This window comes from Megachile rotundata, chromosome 2 (assembly GCF_050947335.1).
Source record: "Megachile rotundata isolate GNS110a chromosome 2, iyMegRotu1, whole genome shotgun sequence".
Taxonomy (NCBI): Eukaryota; Metazoa; Arthropoda; class Insecta; order Hymenoptera; family Megachilidae; genus Megachile; species Megachile rotundata.
In genome coordinates this window covers 9,673,176-9,696,289 of record NC_134984.1, presented here as the reverse complement: position 1 = coordinate 9,696,289, position 23,114 = coordinate 9,673,176, and the positions used below count along the sequence as shown (strand labels likewise).

General features: G+C 28.4%; 1 protein-coding gene across 1 annotated transcript in view; it reads right to left on the bottom strand.

Moving 5' to 3' along the window:
• The window catches only part of LOC100876174 (glucose dehydrogenase [FAD, quinone]), a 54,181-nt gene that overhangs the window by 17,852 nt on the left and 13,215 nt on the right, over positions 1–23,114 (bottom strand). The window contains exons 2-3 of the mRNA XM_003705733.3: positions 8,882–9,051; positions 439–682 (exon numbers count right to left, since the gene is read on the bottom strand). Coding sequence (XP_003705781.1) covers positions 439–682; positions 8,882–9,051 — 414 coding nt within the window. The remainder of the gene's footprint in view (positions 1–438; positions 683–8,881; positions 9,052–23,114) is intronic.

Here is a 23,114-nt window from a genome sequence, read left to right as displayed (position 1 = left end):
TCTAGAATATTTGATAATCTATAATAAACTTTATATTTCATAATATAAAGTTCATAATATAATATAAACTTTATATTTCATAATATAAAGTTTTAATGTTATAGTCCTGAATAGTTAGTTAGTGAGCTGACTGACGTATCTGATAAAGAAATGGCACGGAAGGTTTAAGTTTATTATATTAAAATTTATACAGAAAAACGTCAATTGTATCTGCATAAAAATCGAGCTTTGAATTGACACCAATTTGTATAACTGAAGATCCATAAATCCAAACTACACCTAACGCTTCACGTTCTTTATTTATCTTAACAGTGCAGTAATTAAGTAGCTCTGATTGACGCAACCATAAAAAAATTTGTAGGTTAAGGAAATAAAAATAGCTCAGTTCGGATAACAAATGTGTTGAACGATCAAATGAATGTCAAATTAGATAAGTACCTTTCCTCTGGGCCAGTAGCATTTTCTATCGTCCTTGTTCAAACACGCCCCTTCCTCGCTTTCTGTGTTATATTGCCAGTCGATGTCAGTTCCAATGAAATTGAAGAAAAACGAGGGTATTTGAGTTCCGGTTGGTTCATCTAATCCAGCTTCCAACAATAACACTGAAAACCTTGGTTCCTCTGATAATCTTGCTGCTGCTGTCGCTCCGGCGCTTCCTCCTCCAATCACTACGAAATCGTACCTAAACACAAATGCAAACAACAAATTTAATTTCAGTTTCTCTTTTACTATACTTTACACAATGTATCTCGATTGAATATATTGATATAGGAGAATTGGTTTTAATATTTGTTTGAAGAATTAAGATTAACATTTGTTTGAAGGATTAAGATTAACATTTGTTTGAAGGATTAATATTAACATTTGTTTGAAAGATTAATATTAGCATTTGCTTGAAGGATTGACATCATTTGTTTGAAGGATTAATCCTTTGCGTTCAAGAGGTGACCTAGTCCACATTTGATGTTATACAATAATTTGAATATAAGCATTTCATAACTATTTCTATAATATTACACATGATGTGTTATGTATAAATGTACACATGTGATGTATAAACACAGTGAAACAGACAATGTATAATGTAAATTATTAGTAGAAGAACGCCAACAAAAATTCATTTAATTTTTTAACAAACAAGTTTTAAAGCAGCTGTTTGCAAATAACCAAAAAAACCTTTGAGTGCAATGGGTTAACATTAACGTTTATTTTAAGAATTACCATTAAAAGCAACTTTGTGTTAATTTCAACTCATTGTAAAATCATGTGTCACTCTTTGCAACACACTTTCCTGCAAAATTTAATATATTCGTAAATTTTGCTTGCCAAACAATTCTTTTCTAGTACAAGTCTTTTCAAAACTTGGGTATATGAGTACTTAACATGTTACACACATAGCTTCATTTGTTATTGAATGTATTCATAACAGCCATAACTATGGTCTGGAGTTTGCTCTTTCATGCATCAAATGTCACATTTTTCATCACAAAATGAGATATACAAAGAATACGTAGAAAGTGGAACTGTTTCCTTATTGCTGCAAACTCTGCAATCGATGTTTACACTTCATAGCGTTCAAGTGATAAACGATACAGCTGTCAAAGTAAAGAAATTTCAATGCGTTTTTTGCTTCCATTGAAAATTTTCAAGCTGGGCATTTACATCGTTCATCATTCGAACTCCACAATTATGCATAAGTTTAAAAAATTGAGTAACGAGAGTAAAAAGATTTGAATGTTCTTCCTTTAATGTAGTGCAGGGAAAATGGTATGAATGCTATATATGAATGTTATATGTGATTGGAATGAATTATTTATGGAAAATGGTGATTGAATTGTGCGGAAACTAGGGAGTAGAAAAAGCGGTGATTTAGAGAAGTTTAGATGCAAGATGTAATTTAATAATGTGGCATGACAAAACTGGTGCTTTAGGATTATTAATTATATGTAGTATACTATTAATTAAATAATATTACTGTTATTTATAAAATAATTATTGCAAATATTATTTATAAATAATTAATATTAATATTATTTATAAATAATAATATTTATAAATATTATTACGATTATTTATAAAATAATTATTGCAATTATTATTTGTGAATAACTATTATTAATCTGACTTACAAATATTATTATTTTTAAATAATATTACAATTATTTAATTTTATTAGTTTTCCTACAAATTTAATAAAAAATGTATTTAGTTTAATATTGATGACCATACTAATTTTTAAAATTGTTCAATATTTATACATAAAATAAATACAATAAGGTCATTACACAGACCTTGCTACTATGTTACATGCAACATAAACATCCAAAGTTATTACAAACATTTTCATAACAGCCTGGATATTTTTCTACTGAATTCCCGCCGTGAAAATAATTTTCTAAAGAATGTCCGATAGTAAGACTTGCATTCTTAAGAAGAAATTTTAATCTTACGTTGAAAATTTGACGGAGTTAAGATAAGCCAGTTTTTTTATTAAGGAGCACAAAAATAATAAAAGGGCAGTCCTTTATTAAATAAAAATGATGAAAAGTTAGTTCTTCATTAAGTAAAAATAGTAAGAAATCGGTCCTTTATTAAGTGAAAATAATAAGATATCAATTTTTAAGTGCAAATAATAAAAAAATTAGTTCTTTGTTAACGATTGAATAATCTCTTCTTTATTCCAATAATAAAACAATGTAAAACAATAGTAAAAACTAACAATATAAAACAACAATAAAAACTAACAATACAAAACAATAATAAAAACTAACAATATAAAACTACAATAACAACTAACAATATAAAACGATAATAAAAACTAATAATATAAAACAATAATAAAAACTAACAATATAGAACAATAATAAACGAGCAATCTGCATCATCAAATAAATCACCTAAATGCTGCATTAAATTATCTAAGCTACAATAACATTTCAAAGTGTAATAATAATAACAAACATTGTAATTAAACTTACAGTAATAATCAATTATATTTCTATCTATAGATTAACAAAATCAAACTACAACTTTCTCATACCATCATCTTTTAATTCTGTTCTTTATACAGGATGTTTCAAAAATTATGGCATGAATGGCCGAATGATTCTGCATGTAAAACTAAATTGAAAAGAAAGAATAATATTTTTCCATATTTGCCTTCATTTTTAAGAAAATCAAATTTGCAAATTCCTGAAAATTTCACAAACACACAAATTTGTTTATAGCCTTTGAAAATGACAATTTCAATATTTATTAGGTTAACTAAAAAATGTATACATGTTACAAATTTATGTCTCATTCATAAAATTCTCGTCTTGTTCATAAATTTATTGTTAAACAGTACCTTGCTTAATACTGTTACTTACAGAAATATTTATTAAATTTTCAATCAAATTCATTATTATTGTTGTTAAGCAGTGTTTTGTTTGATATTGTTACTTACAGAAATATTTATTAAATTTTCAATCAAATTCATTATTATTGTTGTTAAGCAGTGTTTTGTTTGATATTGTTACTTACAGAAATATTCATTAAATTTTCAATCAAATTTATCATTATTGTTGTTAACCAGTGTCTTCTTTGATACTGTTACTTACAGAAACATTTATTAAATTTTCAACTAAATTCATTATTATTGTTGTTAAGCAGTCTTCTTTGATACTGTTACTTACAGAAATATTTATTAAATTTTCAATCAAATTCATTATTATTGTTGTTAACCAGTGTCTTGTTTGATACTGATATTTACAGAAACATTTATTAAATTTTCAAACAAATTCATTATTATTGTTGTTAAACAGTGTCTTGTTTGATACTGTTACATACAGAAATATTCATTATATTTGCAACCAAATTCATCATGTAATATTATTAACATTACTTAATATTAGTGTATCAATAACATTGTACAGAATAATAAAAATATATTTCAACAGTTGTACTTTCATTTATTAACGCACAATATGACATTTTGCGTATTTCGAAACTGACCATGTAACAATTTAGCATAATCATGTTACAAATTGAAAACTGGGTTAGAGAAGTCCTAGGTAAAGGCGAGCGAAAGGTGGATTTCTCAGGAGTTCATTGGGGACCCTCGCACCAATTGGCAATGGTATTTTGAATGCCACGAGGTGCATACAGTCGTGTGCACTCTGTGAAATGTACACTTGCCTCGTTGAGGGACGACAACTTACTTTTATGTACTGAAATATGAGCCTGAACGGCGAGTGTCTTTTATCGCGAGTTTCGTCAACTGTTTGACACGGTAGAGCTAGTGAAACTTTCAGGCGAAACGTGGATGTCACGTAAAGATGAATGTACTTTCATACGGTTATTTTCACTTTTCAGGTTTCTGAAATTCCTTTAAACCAACGGGTTGCTGCCGTGAAGGTTAGTGACCATGGTCTAAATATATCGTTTCAGAGTTAAAATTAAGAACTTAAAAATTTGGGGATTTGGAACTTGAGAGTTTTTTTATTTGGAAAGACATTTTAGAAGTTTGGTAATTTCAGAAGCTGGAGATTTGAAAATTTGGGAATTTAGGAACTTGGAACTTTGGGAATTTGGGGATTTGACTTGTAATTTGAAAGTTTGTCAATTTGGAGAATTGAGAACTGCGAAATTCGTGAATTCGATACTTGATAAATGAGATACTTAAGTTGAGACTTTGAGGACCTGTAAATTTGAAAATGTACTACTTCAGAAATTTAAAGGTCAACAAATATCGAGTTGACAAGTACAAATTCAACGATTTGAAAATTTATAAATTACTGAATTTGTTCCACTCTTTAACAGCTGATTGTTCCACTCATTGCTTGTATCAGCTAACTACAAACCAGACGTATCCTTAAACATGTCACATCCCCAGGTCATTAGACGTTTTCATTATCTCGTCACACGTCGCCAATTTCAAGTCAGCACCGTTAGACTGTCTGTGCATTTTAGACTACGTCTGTCGTCACATTCGACTTCATGTGGCAACTCTGACCTTCCATATCGAATCTCCCGAAGTTTCACTCGAATAATTCGTTAATCAATCGGACCGGCAATTACCGTCTCCCAAGAAAAGGTGAACGATTTTCAAGCAAAGTGCATCGTAACGAAAGGTTTAATAGTCGATGTGGTTGCCTCAGAGCGCATCCGGCATAAGTGTAAGTAGAGATGCGGCAGGCAGATGTGACGCAACGTTGGAGAATTATTGGAACAATGGAACATGGACTATTACGCGTGGATACACACACGCAACAATTTCACGGATAAGACATGCATGGATGCTCGCCTTATGAGATAGGCAACAACGGCATAGTGATTTTTTACGGGGACGTTGTTATGTGAACCGTGTCCGCGACAATTAAGACCATGTTTAGCGGCGATGTCGTTCTGGAACGCGAACGGGTCGTTGCTCAAGGAAGTTTATTGGTTCACTGAGATTCTTCCGGTCTTTCCGACACGTTTCGTTGCTTCGAGTGTTTCAGAACAATTATGCGCACGAATAGGGAACAGGAAGAGTTTATGGAGCAAGCGCGGAAGAAACGGAGATGATGATGCTATGAGATGGGAAACTGTGACGTCTTTACGGCGATTATTTTTAATTTTCTTTGCAGGAAGAGTTGGAAGGTAGTGCTCACCGTTCATAACAGTATTCTTGTATTTGAGCTTTGGTAGTTTTTATCAAATTCTGGAAGATTATTTTGGTTAAGTTTTGTTTGTAATTAGTAGTATCTTAAATGAGGTTGAACACCTTGCAAAATAGAAATTATTGGTTTGAGATCTCCTTGAAAAATAGATTTCTTCACAAATATTCTTCTTAAAATTTTGTGTTGGAATTTATAAAATGAAATTTGGTCTATAATTTATACAATGAAATTTTGTCTACCATTTATAAAGTCAAATTTTGTCTATAATGTACAGCATGAAGTGCAATTTTGTCTGTAATGTATGGAATAAAATATTGTCTATACTTAATAAAATGAAATATTGTGTACAATTAATAGAATATATTTTTGTATATAATTAATAGAATGAAGTGTTGTATATAATTAATAGAATGAAATGTTGTGTATAATTAATAGAATGAAATGTTGTGTATAATTAATAGAATAAAATTTTGTCTACAATTAACAGAAGGAACTTTTGTCTTGTTAGAATATACATTTTATTTGTTTGTAAAAATACATTAAATGATGTTTCATTAAAATAAACTAACGTACTACCATCAAATTATATAACTAATTAAACTTGTATCTATTACAAGCTTGATACAGTTATTTCGTGACTCCGATTAGAAGATTCGCCGCCATGACAGTCACTGCATCACAAAAGTTCAGTCAAACTAACGAATAAGAAGAAATAAAGAAATAAAACAAGTAAAATATCTGTGAGTACTATTAAAATTACACCAACAATATAAAATATCAGATTGAAAAGTTTAATATAAGATAATTGAATTTTACTAACAAGAAAATTTGTAATATCTCCAAAACTCGATTTTAACAAGTGTCTTACTACAAATGGCTAATTCTAATATGGCGGCAAGTTTGCTAACGCGCGGACTGTTGCAAAGAACCTATAACTAGTAAAACACGTAGTAATATGTATTATGTATTAGAAACTCTAAACACTAACTCGAGAAGGTTGTAACCAAGACATTATGTGGCATTGATCTACGATCTACAATCTATTCAGAAAGGTCTAAGGTAAATGATGTCATTATCGGACATATAAGACGTGTTCGTTTAAAAATAGTCATTCTATAAATTTTTCAGAAAATCCTTTCAGAGATTGATTGAACTGATTATCAATTTTCAAGTGCAATATTTATTATGAATGAAAATTACATTTTATTTTATTTATTTATTTAGTTTATTGATCATCGTGATTTGTTAATTTGATTTATTAAAATTGATTGTAATTTTTAATTATGTAAATAAAGACTGATATTGCCTTATTAATTTGAACATTGTTTTTGTTCATTTGAACAAATAGTCATATAAGCTCATATATTTTAAAAATAAAATATATGACTCTAGAAATACACATGAATGTAATATATTATAAGAATTCAAAATTTTTAAAATAGTAAAAATAATAAAAATTAAATTAAAGTTTTAAAATAGTAAATAAAAAATTTTTTACTTCAATATTTTAATATTTTATTGAGTATCACACATTTTGTTTGTCATTTTTAATGAAACGAATTAAATTGCCCATTAAAGGAAACAATATACAAAGGGGTACATTTACCTAATTGCAATGTGTCTTAAAATTAATAATAAGAATTTTGTTTTCAATATTCGAATAATTACTTAGAAGTTTCTTTTCCAGTAACCAATAAAGAACATCGTCATTATGTACCCCCTTTTTTCAGAAAATGTAAAAGGCAGCTACGACGTATGACATTTGCAAGAGGAAAAGGGAATTTTAATATCCATCTTTATAATCGTTGAAACGGAACAGTGAAGGAGTCTGTAAAATATTTAAAAATAAGTCGGACGACTACTCATAAACTGAACGAGACTCCATTAAGTTGCGGATAATTCTCAAACGACGAATAATTCTCAAACGACCGAGCACTGAAGAGAAAAATTTAATCGGCCGGAGGATTTTAAAGGCCATGTAATACAGATATAACGAGAATATGAAAGCGGACTAAACGAGATTGCTTAGTAAGATATTTTTTGTGAGATCGTAATTACACGAGGTACATTATAATATCTTGCTATTATTTTTCATTTTTGAGATTTGGATTTTTACGAGAATGAAAAATTTGAATTCGAGAATCCGAGAGTACTTTGGAGATCCGAAGGATTCGAAATTTGAAGATTTTGAAAGTTATAGATTTGTAGATTTATGAATTTGTAGATTTTAATATTCGGGGAATTGGAGATGTAGAAATTTGAAGTAGTGTACATTTGCAGAATTTGTAGAATTTGTAGAATTTGTAGAATCTGTGGAATTTCTTGAATTTTTTGAATTTTTTGAATTTTTTGAATTTCTTAAATTTCTTGAATTTGTAGAATTCGTAGAATTTGTAGATCGAAGATTCCTAGATTGAACATTACTTGATCGCAGATTGGTAGCTTTATTTTGTAAATTTGTAGATTTGTAGATTTAAGGATTTAGAAATTTGTAGATTTGCAAATTTAAGGGTTTAGAAATTTGTAGATTTGTAAGTTTATGAATTCGGAAAGTATTTGGTGATTCAAAAATTTGAAAATTCAGAAATTTGAGTGTTCGGGATTTGGAAATTTATGCATTTGAAACTTTGGGAAATTAAAAATATATGGATTCGGAGTTGTAAAACTAGAACGTCATAAATTTAAAATTAGAACGTTCGAAAAATTAGAACATTGCAATTTAAAAATTTGTGAATTGCAACATATCTTTCAAATGTCTCCGCATAGAATTACATATAATAACAAGGTGTCAATCACTTCACACAACTCGCACTAATGAGCAAACCACTCATTCAACTTTCCTTCTTCAAATGAGCAACATTGCACTCCAAAAATCTTATTTAATATCGAAAAGTGTGTGTGTGTTTGACTTTTAACAAACTTTTGCCTAATTTTGTCAGTAATTTTGCCACTTCATTTTATCACAAAACATAGGACCTTCGTAATAATAATAATAATCATATTAATAATAATCGACATAACCCCTGTAATAATAATTATTAATACCCTTCATCAATGATTACTCTCTTAACTTAAAAAACCTGCATTCTACTCCTTGTACATTCAATGCACGCTTGTACTCAATCCCCAAAACAGCATATATTTTTAAAACTTCACCTTTTGGCTGTCGAGAACCCAGACGATTCACAGATAAAATTAAAAAGAAAAAAAAAAAAATAAATGACATTTTTTAATCTTACCTGGAGTTCACAGTGGGAGGTGGCTGAGGTCTGTTACATGGGTCCTCAAGGTCGCATTGGCTGCGAAGAAATACTTCTAGAAGACCCATAAAGAGCATGAAGGATGGACCGCCACATGTTGACGCTAAAGTTGGACCAGTCGACGGGGTTAATGGACAATTGCAGCTCATCTGGAATTTTAATTAAAAACTTGATGACGTCAAACATTTTTGTCGATTTTAGATGACGGTAGAAGTGGCTTGAAAATGTAAGAACTTGAAATTCGTTTAAAATTGTTAGGTTGTAAGTTATAGTTCAATATCAGATGGTAAATTTGTTCATATGGAAAAATGGCGTTTATGTTATATTATTATAATACAATATTGTATATTATGATATGTTATGGAATAACTCTTGTATATTAGGTGTAAGTTCAGTATTTTGTGATAATGGGATATCATTTATTTTATGTTATTACAAAATAATACTAATAATATGTATTATGGATTTTTAGATTTATAGGTTTGTGGATTTATGGATTTGCGGATTTAGAAATTTGGAGATTTAGGGACTCCAAATTTTGGAGACTTAAACATATACAAATAGAGAAATTTAGAAGTTTGGAAATTTGAAGATTTAGAAATTTAGAAGTTTGGAAATTTGAAAATTTAGAAACTTAGAAGTTTGGAAATTTGAAGATTTAGAAATTTAGAAGTTTGGAAGCTTGGAAATTTGAAGATTTAGAAATTTAGTAGTTTGAAAGTTTGGAAATTTGAAGATTTAGAAATTTAGAAGTTTGGAAGCTTGGAAATTTGAAGATTTAGAAATTTAGAAGTTTGGAAGCTTGGAAATTTGAAGATTTAGAAATTTAGAAATTTAGAAGTTTGGAAATTTGTAAATTTGAAAATTTGAAAATTTAGAAACTTAGAAGTTTGGAAATTTGAAGATTTAGAAATTTAGAAGTTTGGAAGCTTGGAAATTTGAAGATTTAGAAATTTAGAAGTTTGAAAGTTTGGAAATTTGAAGATTTAGAAATTTAGAAGTTTGGAAATTTGTAAATTTGAAAATTTGAAAATTTAGAAACTTAGAAGTTTGGAAATTTGAAGATTTAGAAACTTAGAAGTTTGGAAGCTTGGAAATTTGAAGATTTAAAGATTTAGAAATTTAGAAGTTTGGAAGTTTGAAAATTTAGAAACTTAGAAGTTTGGAAATTTGAAGATTTAGAAATTTAGAAGTTTGGAAGCTTGGAAATTTGAAGATTTGAAGATTTAGAAATTTAGAAGTTTGGAAATTTGGAAATTTAAAGATTTCTATATTGAGGAATTTGAGGAATATGAGGATATGGAATATTGAAAATTTATTATATATCTAATATAGTATGTTATAAAGTACCAACTGTGTCACATCATTATAAAATAATGCATATAATACAATATGTGTATAGCAAAATAGCACATGTGATACATTATTCTTAAGCTAAATATTTCATGTAAATGAGTTAACACTTATGTCATTATAAATGTATACATATATGTATATAATATAATGTATCATGTTGCAAAACAGTACTTGTAATTGTTGTACATGAGTACCTTCAAATTAAATATTTAATGATGAGTTCTTAAGTATATTATTATTAAACATATCTTTAATATACAATGTATATTATCACCCATTCAAGCAGTTTATCATTTTCCACTAAAATTTTTATTCCTGTGCCTTCAATGTCATCTGAAGGTTACCATACATTAGATCATTGATTTCATCTTAAAATTTCAAATATTAACAATAATACTGTTAAGTAAAAAATACAAAGTTTCATTTAAAAAGAAAGATCTTCAAACTTATAGATAACAATTATGATCTTGAGAATTATAAAAAAATTTCAAAGTATTGTTCATTGCAATATGTTTATAATCAAACGAAAACTATCTTTTATTTAAAATATTTTTTGTCAGATTACCTTTCTTAAAAAATTGTGAAAACATTACAAAGTGTGAAGTGAAAAGTGTTACATGAAACATTCCGTATTATTTATTTCACTATAACGTATCTTTGTTTATTAAATAATAATAATAATTGACTGATACAGCATTTAACATTTTGCAAGATTTCATTACAGAAACGGTTACTAACATTTTCCGCGCACAATCAGCAAAGCCTAATTAACTCAACACTCCGAGTAAATTCAAAGTCACTAGAACAAATTGTTGCGTTTGGGGCGAGCACAATTATATCTTGATTTAATTAGTAGCGAGCTGATACAGCGACGCGGTATTCTAGATTGTTTGTTCGAATTATGAGACGGCAAATTTTGTGTCCAATCAAGCGGAATACCGCTTTCATTCGCAACAATGAATGAAGAAAGGAAAAACGATAATCATGCCACTTTCTATTCGAATAAGATGTAAATGATTAATTCGCGTGTTTAATATAGACACACCTGCTCATGTTTTTTTAAAGCAATTTTAGGTTATTTTTGGAGACGAAAGTAAAAAGTTTATTACACCACTTAGCAAATTACAGTTTTTGTATTTAATGTTGTACAGAAAGACTTTTTCTATTTCAGACTTTATTTGAAAGGATTTTTATATTTATAGATTTTACATACAAAAACTTTTTATATTTAGAAATTTTGTATACAATCTTTTTTTGCATTACACCACTCAACAAATTACATTTTTTGTATTTAATGTTACACACAAAGACTTTTTCTACTTCAGAGACTTTATTAAAAGACTTTTGAAAAGATTTTTATATTTAAAGATTTTACATACAAAAACTTTTTATATTTAGAAATTTTTATATAAACATTTTTTTGCATAAATTTGATGTGAAAAGATTTTTTGTATTTAAGAGATGTTATATGTGAAGATTTTTTATATGTATATAAAGATTTTATGTGCAATGATTTTTCATATTCACAAATTTTCTATTTGGAGATTTTATATATAAATATTTTTTGTATTTAAAAGATTTTATACATATGCAATGATTTTATCAATTTAATAGAGTTTTTTTTTAGATATCCTTGTGTGCTAAATGTAAACTGTGCTCTCTGTTTGTTTACAAGTTTTACAATTTTTTAAATTCAGCAATGTAAAAAATACAAGTTTTTAACTTTGAAGATATTTGACCTATACACAAGTTTTTTTTTAAATACAAAAATTAAGATTTTTAATCATAATTTAATACAAGCATACATATTTAAAAATCTTCTAAACTTTTTAAGAAACAAATTAGTAGAAAATATTGTAAATTAAATATTGCACAAATTAACTATAAAAAAATATATTTTTCTTTAAAGCATTTTATATTAAATTTCACAAATTTCTTTATCTTCATACGTAGATTCATCAGCGAAAATAGATTTGTAAACCTCACCTGTAAACAATGTTACACAGCACGATGTGCTTTCCTGTATATCGTGACATGTGTCGAGATTGTTCAATTTCAGAGGGAATTGGATTCATTCGGTGTATTGCAGAGAAATTCATCAGTATCGAGTTCCGAGAACACCATATGAACTCACGTTCATCGATTTCAATAAATGAAAAAGCTGCAATATTTGCAGGATCATTCGTTACGAGCTTTTATTCCTGCTACACTTTTATAACGATCTGTAGAATACAGATTTGTCCACCAGAATTGCCTCTTTTATTTTTAGCAAGACAACAGAGAGAGCAATGTCAGTTTCAAAATACTGTTTCTCAATTAGGTTATTTCAAGGAAGAACAATATGTTGCACGAAATTCCAAATTTTCAAATTTTTAACTTTTCAAATTTCAAAAATTTCAAGTATTAATTTCTCAAAAGTCCAAATTTTCAGATATCCAATTCCTCAAAAGTCTAAATTCACAAGTCATCAATTTCCTAAAAGTCCAAATTTTCAAATATTCAATTTCTCCAATGCCAACAATTTCAAATATTAATTTCTCAAAAGTGTAAATTTACAAGTATTCAATTTCTCAAATGCCAACAATTTCAAATATTAATTTCTCAAAAGTCCAAATTTCCAGATACTCAATTCCTCTAAAGTCTAAATTCACAAGTCATCAATTTCCCAAAGGCCAAATTTCCAAATATTCAATTTCTCAAATTTCAAAAATTTCAAAAATTTCAAATATTAATTTCTCAAAAGTGTAAATTTGCAAGTGCACAATTTCTTAAATGTTGAAAATTTCAAATATTAATTTCTCAAAAGTCCAAATTTCCAAATACCCAATTCCTCAAAAGTCTAAATTCACAAGTCATCAATTTCCCAAAAGTCCAAATTTCCAAATATTCAATCTCCCAAATTTCAAAAATTTCAAATATTAATTTCTCAAAAGTGTAAATTTGCAAGTGCACAATTTCTTAAATGTTGAAAATTTCAAATATTAATTTCTCAAAAGTCCAAACTTCCAGATATCCAATTCCTCTAAAGTCTAAATTCACAAGTCATCAATTTCCTAAAAGTCCAAATTTTCAAATATTCAATTTCTCAAATGCCAACAATTTCAAATATTAATTTCTCAAAAGTGTAAATTTACAAGTATTCAATTTCTCAAACGACAAAAATTTCAAATATTAATTTCTCAAAATTCCAAATTTCTAAATCGCCAATTTCTCAAAAATCCAAATTATGAAATATTAATTTCTCAAAATTCCAAATTATGAAATATTAATTTCTCAAAAGTCCAAATTTCAAAATCGCCAATTTTTCAAAAGTCCAAATTATCAAATATAAATTTCTCAAAAGTCCAAATTATCAAATATAAATTTCTCAAAAGTCCAAATTTCGAAATCGCCAATTTCTCAAAAGTCAAAATTATCAAATATTAATTTCTCAAAAGTCCAAATTTCGAAATCGCCAATTTCTCAAAAATCCAAATTATGAAATATTAATTTGTCAAAATTCCAAATTTTAAAATCGCCAATTTCTCAAAAGTCCAAATTATTCAAATATTAATTTCTCAAAAGTCCAAATTATGAAATATTAATTTCTCAAAATTCCAAATTTCTAAATCGCCAATTTCTCAAAAGTCCAAATTACCAAATATAAATTTCTCAAAATTCCAAATTTCTAAATCGCCAATTTCTCAAAAGTCCAAATTATCAAACATTAATTTCTCAAAAGTCCAAATTTCTAAATCGCCAATTTCTCGAAAGTCCAAACTATCAGAAGCTTAAATTTCCAAATCACCATTTCTGAAAAGTTCAATTTCCAACTCATCAAACTACTCAGTAGTCCATATATCCAAATCCCCTTCTACATCAAGTATCTAACATTCAGACTCCACGAAAACCTTCACCTCCTCCATCAACGCGTTCTAATAACTCAAAAAACTGGAACGCAGTCATGCAACGCACTGATTGATCTTCATGACAGTAAGATATCAACTTCTCTCCTCTTACATTCATAAACAATAACTCATCGAGTGTCGGCGCGAACAAACATTATCGCGTGAACATACCTTCAACACCGTTACGTTCACTGACCGAGAACCATACCGCGTCTCTCCATCGATTGCGAAAGTCTCGTGTAATTTTGCAGCTTCATTTTTTGCCGGTCTCCGCGTTTTTTTAATCTCTACGTCCTGTCGGACTTCCACATCTAGTAATTGCACCGGTTACTGGCTGTCGAGTTTCAAACATAAATGTCGAAACTTGCTGAAGGAATGAATTTCGTGCCCTCGACCCGAGAATGGGTCAAATCGTTCTCTTATCAGCATGCGACACTCGCACCTGCCGCACCTGCTGCAACGGATGAATGCGTTTCTAACCTGACTTTTTACCGTAACTCACCTCGATGATTTAATTACTCGGATAACTGCCAAAGAACTGGAAAAAGGTGCAGTTAAACTTTTGGTGGGACATTTTGTTCGGATAGTAATCGACAGACATAGAAATGAAATATAATGAATTTAAGTGTTGGGACTTATTAGGGAGAGTTTTAGACTTTTTGTTTAGGTACATAATTTATTAAATATGGAAAAATAGAAGTAGTATTAGTTAGGCTAAATATTCAGTCAAGAATGTTTAAAAAATAAATACATATTTTAACAAGATTTTGAATATTGTTGATGAAAGAAAATATAGCAACTGAATAATGTACTAAATTTCACGTTGTTTATCATAATTAGTTATAATGACCTGACATTATAAATATTTCTATCATTAGTTAAATAAAGTAGCACTGCTACTATAGACATCGATAGGTAGATGTCATGTAAATAATATCTAGATAATATCCACAAAATTAAGATTATAAGTCATGTAGTTGAAGACAAATCAACACCCATAAACGTCCTATTGATATTCGATTTTAAAGATTGATGAAGGGTTTAATATTAGGTCGAGTCATAAGTAACTTCCGATGCAGCTAAATAGATTTTATTGTGTGTATGGTGAGATTATGAAGGTATAAGTCACCACGAGTTGTTGAAGTCAAATTTAACGATTACTGCGGATAAATACATTCAGCAATTGCAAAGAGTGCAAGAGAAACTCCTAGAAAAGCGCCCTGCACTCGTCAATCGCAGAAATGTCATTCTTTTACACGACAACACGCGACCGCATACAGCAAGGGTGACTCACGAAAAAATTCTTGAGCTTGGATGGTCTGTTTTACCACATCCACCTTACTCCTCAGATCTTGCCCCGACAGACTACCACCTTTTCTGTTCCTTACAAAACTTTTTAAATGGAAAAACCTTCAATTCTGAAGAGCAAGTCAGGTAGGCTGTTGAAAGCTTCTTCCAGTCCAAACCAACCACATTTTACAAGGAAGGAATTGATAAACTACCAGGAAAATGGGAGAAGGTTATAGAAAATAGTGGCGAATATATAATAAAATAATATAATTTTGTTGTTTAATGAGAACGAAATAAATGTCTGATAAAAAAAAGGAAGTTACTTATGATTCGACCTAATAAAAGAAAAATTAAGTCAGGAAAGTAAATGATCATTGGATGTCGAGGATTGACACTAACACAATCGTCGTATGATTCTAATCATAAGGTGTTCACTACATTGACGGTTACAAAGGAAGATGTTAACCCCTTACACTATTTCGACGAGTCTGACTCGTGACGCGCTCATACTTCGGTTATGACCAATTTTACTCGAATTTTGAATACATTTCAGTTTGGAGTTCAAGTCCAACTATAATTTGCATAGTCAACGACTGCATGATACCAAGTTCACATAACATTTCAAGTTTCTGTGTCTGTTTCATGCTATGGCTGAAATTAGTCAGTTCTGACTGACGCAGTCGACAGAAACATCATAGTGCAAGGGGTTAATATCTTTCAATATTAAATTTCAATAGTAAATTTCAATATTGAAATTTCTATGGATTTGAGAAACTATACAGCATACCCAAAAATGGAATCATGGCGTCCTAAAAAACGGGATGGAGGAAGAGTTTTTACGACAATGAATTTACATTTTATATGAGTATTTATGGCAACAATTTTATCATCGAAATAATCTTGACTTAATAGTCAACTTAGCATATTTAACGAACATCTGAGCACAATATGTAACTTGTAAAGTTTATAGAATTACATTAATCCTAGATTTACAGTTGTTTAATGATCATATTTAAATTGAAACTGAAATATAAAAATAAATAATACGTAAAGTTTATAATTCTTTATTTCGACGAAAGTATCTTAATAATTTTCATTATTAAAAATACGAAACCTGTAACTTCACCAGCACTCAAAAAGTATTCTTACTAAAAGTAACTTTAGCAACATATTAACTTTTGAATTTTGATATTCAGAATTATTATATCTTGTCTGTATTCAATATTCGAAATGGTTATAGTATACTTCGTTCATATTTATTAAATACTATCGGATTATGCAAAAAAGTGAAAAAAAGCTGGTGTCTCAAGACGCGGTTTAACCTAAGTGAGAGTTCTGAGACTCTTACGGCTTTTATGTTGCATCTTTTGTGGGTAAAGTTTTTGCCAAAGTTGCTTAATGTGAAGATCTCTTTTAATGAGATGGCTTGCGTCACTATCATTGAAAATAAACGAGGAGTTTGAAAACGGATTTTCTTATTTATTAAGAATGTAAACCTGTGCTAAAAAGATCTTTGTGGTGAAAGATATATTGCATGCATGATATATGTTAATAAAACAATACTTGCGGGTGAAACTCGAGTCAATTTTCGTAATTTACAAAAAATATTCGAAGAGATCAAGTAATACTCACTAGATTAACAATTAGTCACATCAAATTAACCACAATCATCTTTCACACTTCATCTTTTATTACTAAATCAAACAAATGTGGTCGCTAATAATCTAAGAAGGTGCAGACTTACGCATTTAATTAAAAAAACAAAAAACAGCGTTTATTTCTTGTACAAAAATCAATTAACATTAAGAGTCATGTCAGTTATTTCTTCAAGACATATAAATTTTCATATTTATCTATCGCACATTTCGGAGGAAGCCATTTTACATAATAAATGATGAATAATTTTGTGAAATACGTGAAGACCCAATAAAAAATAGTTGAATATTACAAAAATTGTTTACTAAGTTTATTAAAGAATGAAATGAAATTACTAACTGAACGATTTTCGAAGGGTGAGCGTGAAGTGTTAGGTTAGGTTGCTTGATATGAAGACTTCTGCTAATATGAGACTCCAGCTAATCCCCGTAACTGAGCTGTAAAAATCGTAGGAATGCTGTTTTATTTCGTAACTAATCATGTATGTGCATTTATTCGCACATTGGCTGTGAAATCGTTTAAATATCTTTGGCGAACACGTATTTCAGAAATACGTTGCAGGAAGTTTTCGAAGTTATTTAATTTAATTAAAAATACGTCAATAATGTTATGTATGCAGCCATTTTTTAGCATTCATTACATTTTATTACATATGAAGTATTCAACTGAGTCGCTTTGCTTAGAAATAATTTAATGATTGATAAGATTTAAAAATGTGGAAATTTTCATACTGAGAAATTGAGTTGTAAGTTATTGAAAATGTGTATATTCAGAAATTGAGAAAGTTAAAAATTCGGAAATTTTCAAGTTTAAGAATTCAAAATCACGGAAATTGTTATAAATTTATAAACTGTCAAGTTTGGGAATTTTGAAATTTGGACGTTTAGAATTCTGAGAAATATTAAATTTAGAAACTTAGGAATTCAAGTATTTGCAAATTTGGGGATTTAGAATTTCGGTATTTAGAAATCTGGAAAATATCTAATTTCGGAAATTTAGAATTTGGATATTTAATGATTTGGAAAATATTCAAATTTGGGAATTTAGAATTGGCATATTTAGAAGTCGAATATTTACAAATTTAAGAATTTAGAATTTCGATATTTGGAATTGGAATATTTAAAAATTTTAGAATTTAGAATTTCGATGTTTAGAAATCTAGAAAATTTTCAAATTTGGTATATTCACAAAAATTTTTCAGACATTCGCAAAAAAGAATACAGATAAAATTTTCAAATTTGTCAATTGAGAAATTTTCAAATTCATCAGATGACGTCCTAAAAGATGTACCAATCCAAAAATTAAAAAATCCACCAATTTAATTTACTAAAATTTATAAATTTAAAAATTTGGCCTTTTAAAAATTTCAAGTTTCCTTTATTTGGAAAATTACCATCAAATTATTTTCCTATATTTAGCAAAAGTAATGAAATCGCGGCTCATTTACATCATCAGTACATTTTAATTACCTGTTCTAATTAACAATCCAATTATGGAAAGGCTAATTGGACGAATATACGAATATGCTATTTTTGTTCTTAATAACAAGATTCTTAATTTATAATTACATAACAAATTTCGTGCCGTCAAAAATTTTTCCGCTGGAAAGTTCGTTCTTGTACGCCTAATCGTCGGAAAATAGAATTGTTATAGCACCTGTTATAATTTACATGGTGTTAACGCATGGAATCGTGGTAACTGAGACGAGGAAGAGTCTCACACTTTCTTCGGTGATCTTTGTCACAAAGAATGATTCCTATGAATTATGCATGGTTCGACGTGTCGTAATAATTATAAAACACTATTAAATAACCGTCTTGTTTCTTTGTACCGCGGACAACGAGTCTTTCTGCAACAGCACTTTGTACCATCTGTTTCGAATCGGCGAATAATGTTACTTTTCACGCAGTTCCGTAATGATCCTCTTAATTATTAGGTTGTTGTATATCAAATCGTGTTTTTCGACACTAAACCTGACATAACAGCGTTTATATCGTATTAGACTGCCGCAGAAAATGGCGTTTATGCCGCGTTAAGCAATGCAACAAAATGGCGTTTATATCGCGTTAATGCAACAAAATGGCGTTTATGTCGCGTTAATGTAACAAAATCGCGTTTATGAAGCTTAAGATTTGAACAAGATTATACGGATATTTTGTTCCCGTTTTTAATAGGAAATTGTCTATAGAAACAAACGAAGAATCAATTAATTTACATTTTAATCTTCGTGTAATGCGAGTTTCTTCGTATTTATCTTTTGATTGATGACAGGTTATAACAGAACAATAGGTATTGTACGTTCATATTATAAAAATTTATTCTTTTGTAGACATTTATTATAATAATAAGGAAGGTAATAATACTAATGTATTATTAATAATAATACATTAATAAATAAATGAAGAGAGTTGTTCGTCCCATTAGATTTGCAATAGAACGAATATAGGAATTTTTAGTTTCATAAGTTATATCTCCTTGTATTATAAAGTTAAACTATAGTTATGTATTCTTTTTATTACATTGATATTAAACCTGAACAATAAATAACAATAAATACCAATTACAGTAGTATTTCTTAAGAATATATGGAGTACAGTATGCTTCAAGAATAGTGATTTTGAATACCTTTTTATGGTGGCCCTGGTCGCAGTTACGAGCATTTATTGGCTTTAAAATGTTTATAGTCGGATTTTATGAACTGTAGATTTTTGATGGGGAAGTAAATTGAAAATTTGTTATTGTTTGAACGTAAATGTTTGAGGAAAATGAATTATTGAGTATTTGATAATAGAGGGATTTTTTATTAATTTGTTTGTTATTTATTTTAATATTGGGGTTGGTCATTTTGTATTGAGTATATCATGAAAATATTAGGAAATATAAAGAACATAAATATGATTATACTGTATGTATAATATAGAGAAAAAATATTAGAAAAATATTAAGAAACATGAGGAGAATGTTAAAAATATCGAAAATATAAAAAATATAAGAAATATTAGAAATGCAAGAAATATAAAAAATACAAGAAATGCAAGAAGTGCAAGAAATGTAAGAAATGTAAGAAATGTAAGAAATGTAAGAAATGTAAGAAATGTAAGAAATGTAAGAAATGTAAGAAATGTAAGAAATGTAAGAAATGTAAGAAATGTAAGAAATGTAAGAAATGTAAGAAATGTAAGAAATGTAAGAAATGTAAGAAATGTAAGAAATGTAAGAAATGTAAGAAATGCAAGAAATGCAAGAAATGTAAGAAATGTAAGAAATGTAAGAAATGTAAGAAATGTAAGAAATGCAAGAAATGCAAGAAATGCAAGAAATGCAAGAAACGCAAGAAACGCAAGAAATGCAAGAAATACAAGAAATGCAAGAAGTGCAAGAAATGTAAGAAATGTAAGAAATGTAAGAAATGTAAGAAGTACAAGAAAAATAAGAAATATAGGAAATATAAGAAATATAAGAAATATAAGAAATATAAGAAATATAAGAAATATAAGAAATACAAGAAAAATAAGAAATATAGGAAATATAGGAAATATAAGAAATATATATAAAAAATATAAGAAATGCAAGAAATACAAGAAATAGAAGAAATATAAAAAATATAAATAGAACTCAACGAAAATATAAAAACTCATAACAATTGTAAGAAATGTGAGGTATATAATTCATAATATAATGAAAATATTAGTAAATAGTAAGAACATGATAAATTGCACAAACTGTCATTTTTATAAACCCTTAACTTGCACATTGACGATGTACAAATATCATGTCAATCGTAGACTACATATTTCTAAATCCACTACGCAACAACTTAACATATTCAAACATTCATGTCACGATATTACTAATAATTATAGATTACGCTATTCCACTCACTTTTTAATCTCCTCTTAACTATAGCAGACGCAACTTTTATCATGCCAATTTATCGTAAATTATCGATAAGTTAATAACTGCTGAAGCTATAATTTAATTTTCAACCAGCAATCGATCGTATCGAAAAGCCTATCATTAAAGCTTCCGATAAGTGAAGTGTTAAAGTTTTGAAATAAAAGAATACACCATATTTATTTATTATTTCTATCCTCGTCGTTTTTCATTTTCTCAATAACAAAAATTTTTATTTGTTATTTTTTTTTTCAATAACAAGAAATCGATAATTTCTGATAGAAAGACGCAGTCCTTGATTTGATAAAAATGGAGGCAATTAAGGACACGCAGGATTAATCGAATCATTTTATGATACATATCAGTCAACAAAGAATGTTAGAGCAGGCGTTAGCATAAATATGTTCGACAATAGATCTACGTTCACGATAGATCATTAATACAAGTCCTTCAAAAGGAAAATAGTGCAACAAGATTTATTCAATGGTATCGACCATAAAAATGATTCTTATAGAATTTCCCTAACAAGCTATTTTACGTAACTTCTAAGCAGCTTACCATTAAAAGCAATATTTAACCTGCTTATTAAACGGGAGTACACCTTTTACGTTTGTCGAGAAAAAGTCTCTATTAGCTACGCCTCTCTAGTCGTTCGTCTCGAGATTTATAGTCTACTTTATGGCGGCGTAATCACAGGATGTCGGATGTTCCAATGAACCGTATGGAATAGTTTTTGTAAAAAAATCATTCCTGACATTGTTAGAAAAAGGAATGCGTAGAAATGTAAGAAATATAAGAAATGTAAGAAATACAAGAGGAATAAAAGAAAACGAGAAATTGAACTTGAACTTACTGTTTCTTTTATAAATAACAGGGAAAGTTTGAAGAATAATATATGAAATTAAACTTGACTTTGTTATCTATGTTTGAAATGGACTGAACGTGAGAATTTGGAATAAAAAGATAATATACAAAATATAGAAAACTCAATCTCTCTTTTTATTATCTCTCAAATTTTTATAATAAAAATTACACGAAATTGAACTTGAATTTATTTTTCAAATAAATCTGAAAATTTTGGGGAAACAAAAATAAATAAATTAAAAATAAATTAAAAAATAAAAGAATTTCAACTTATGTTTTTTCAAATGAACTGAACATAAATTTTAATAAAATAAAGAATATATGAAATTCAATTTGAATAAATTTAATATATTCAATTTTTCTGTGAAAAGACTCTTCAAATGAACTAACAAATTTAGTAAATTAGTGACAAATTTTAATAAATTTTAATATATTTTCAGTATTTCTGCATTGATCGAAGATCTCTATCTGCATCATTCCTCCAGCGTTTTCAAGGTTAACCTCTTCAGAAATGATTGTAGTAAATTCAGGAAAGGAAATGATTTAACTTATTATTGTAATTATACTTTACTCATTTAATTCTGTAAAAAATGTACAAACAAGTCGTATACAAATGTATAACGTGCAAAAATAATGGTAATCTCCATATATTTCAACATCCACATATGTGACCTTCACTCGATGCATTCAAGAACAAACTAAACGTCCTCACGTATATAAATATCCTTGAAGATATTAATAATTTTGAATATATAAGAGAAGAAAGACTACATAACAAATTATACTAAAAATAATTAAAATAGCTTACAACCTAACCTAGACCATCAAATAAGGAAATTAATCCAATGTTCAAAACAATCAGTCGATTTCAAACCCATTAAAAGAATCACATAATCTTTAATTTCAAAAAATAAATGTAAGATGTTAAAAATAAATATGGTTAGGTTAGGTTAGGTAATGTCAAACCCCATTAAAACAACCACATAATGTTTAACTTTCAAAAATAAATGCAAGATGTTAAAAATAAATGTGGTTAGGTTAGGTTAAGTCAACCGACTTTAAACCCATTAAAATAACCACATAATGTTTAACTTTCAAAAATAAATGCAAGACGTTAAAAACAGATATGGTTAGGTTAGTTTAGGTTAGGTTAAGTCAATCGGCTTTAAACCCATTAAAATAATCACATAATGTTTGACTTTCCAAAATAAATGCAAGACGTTAAAAATAAATATTGTTATGTTAGATTAGGTTAAGTCAACCGA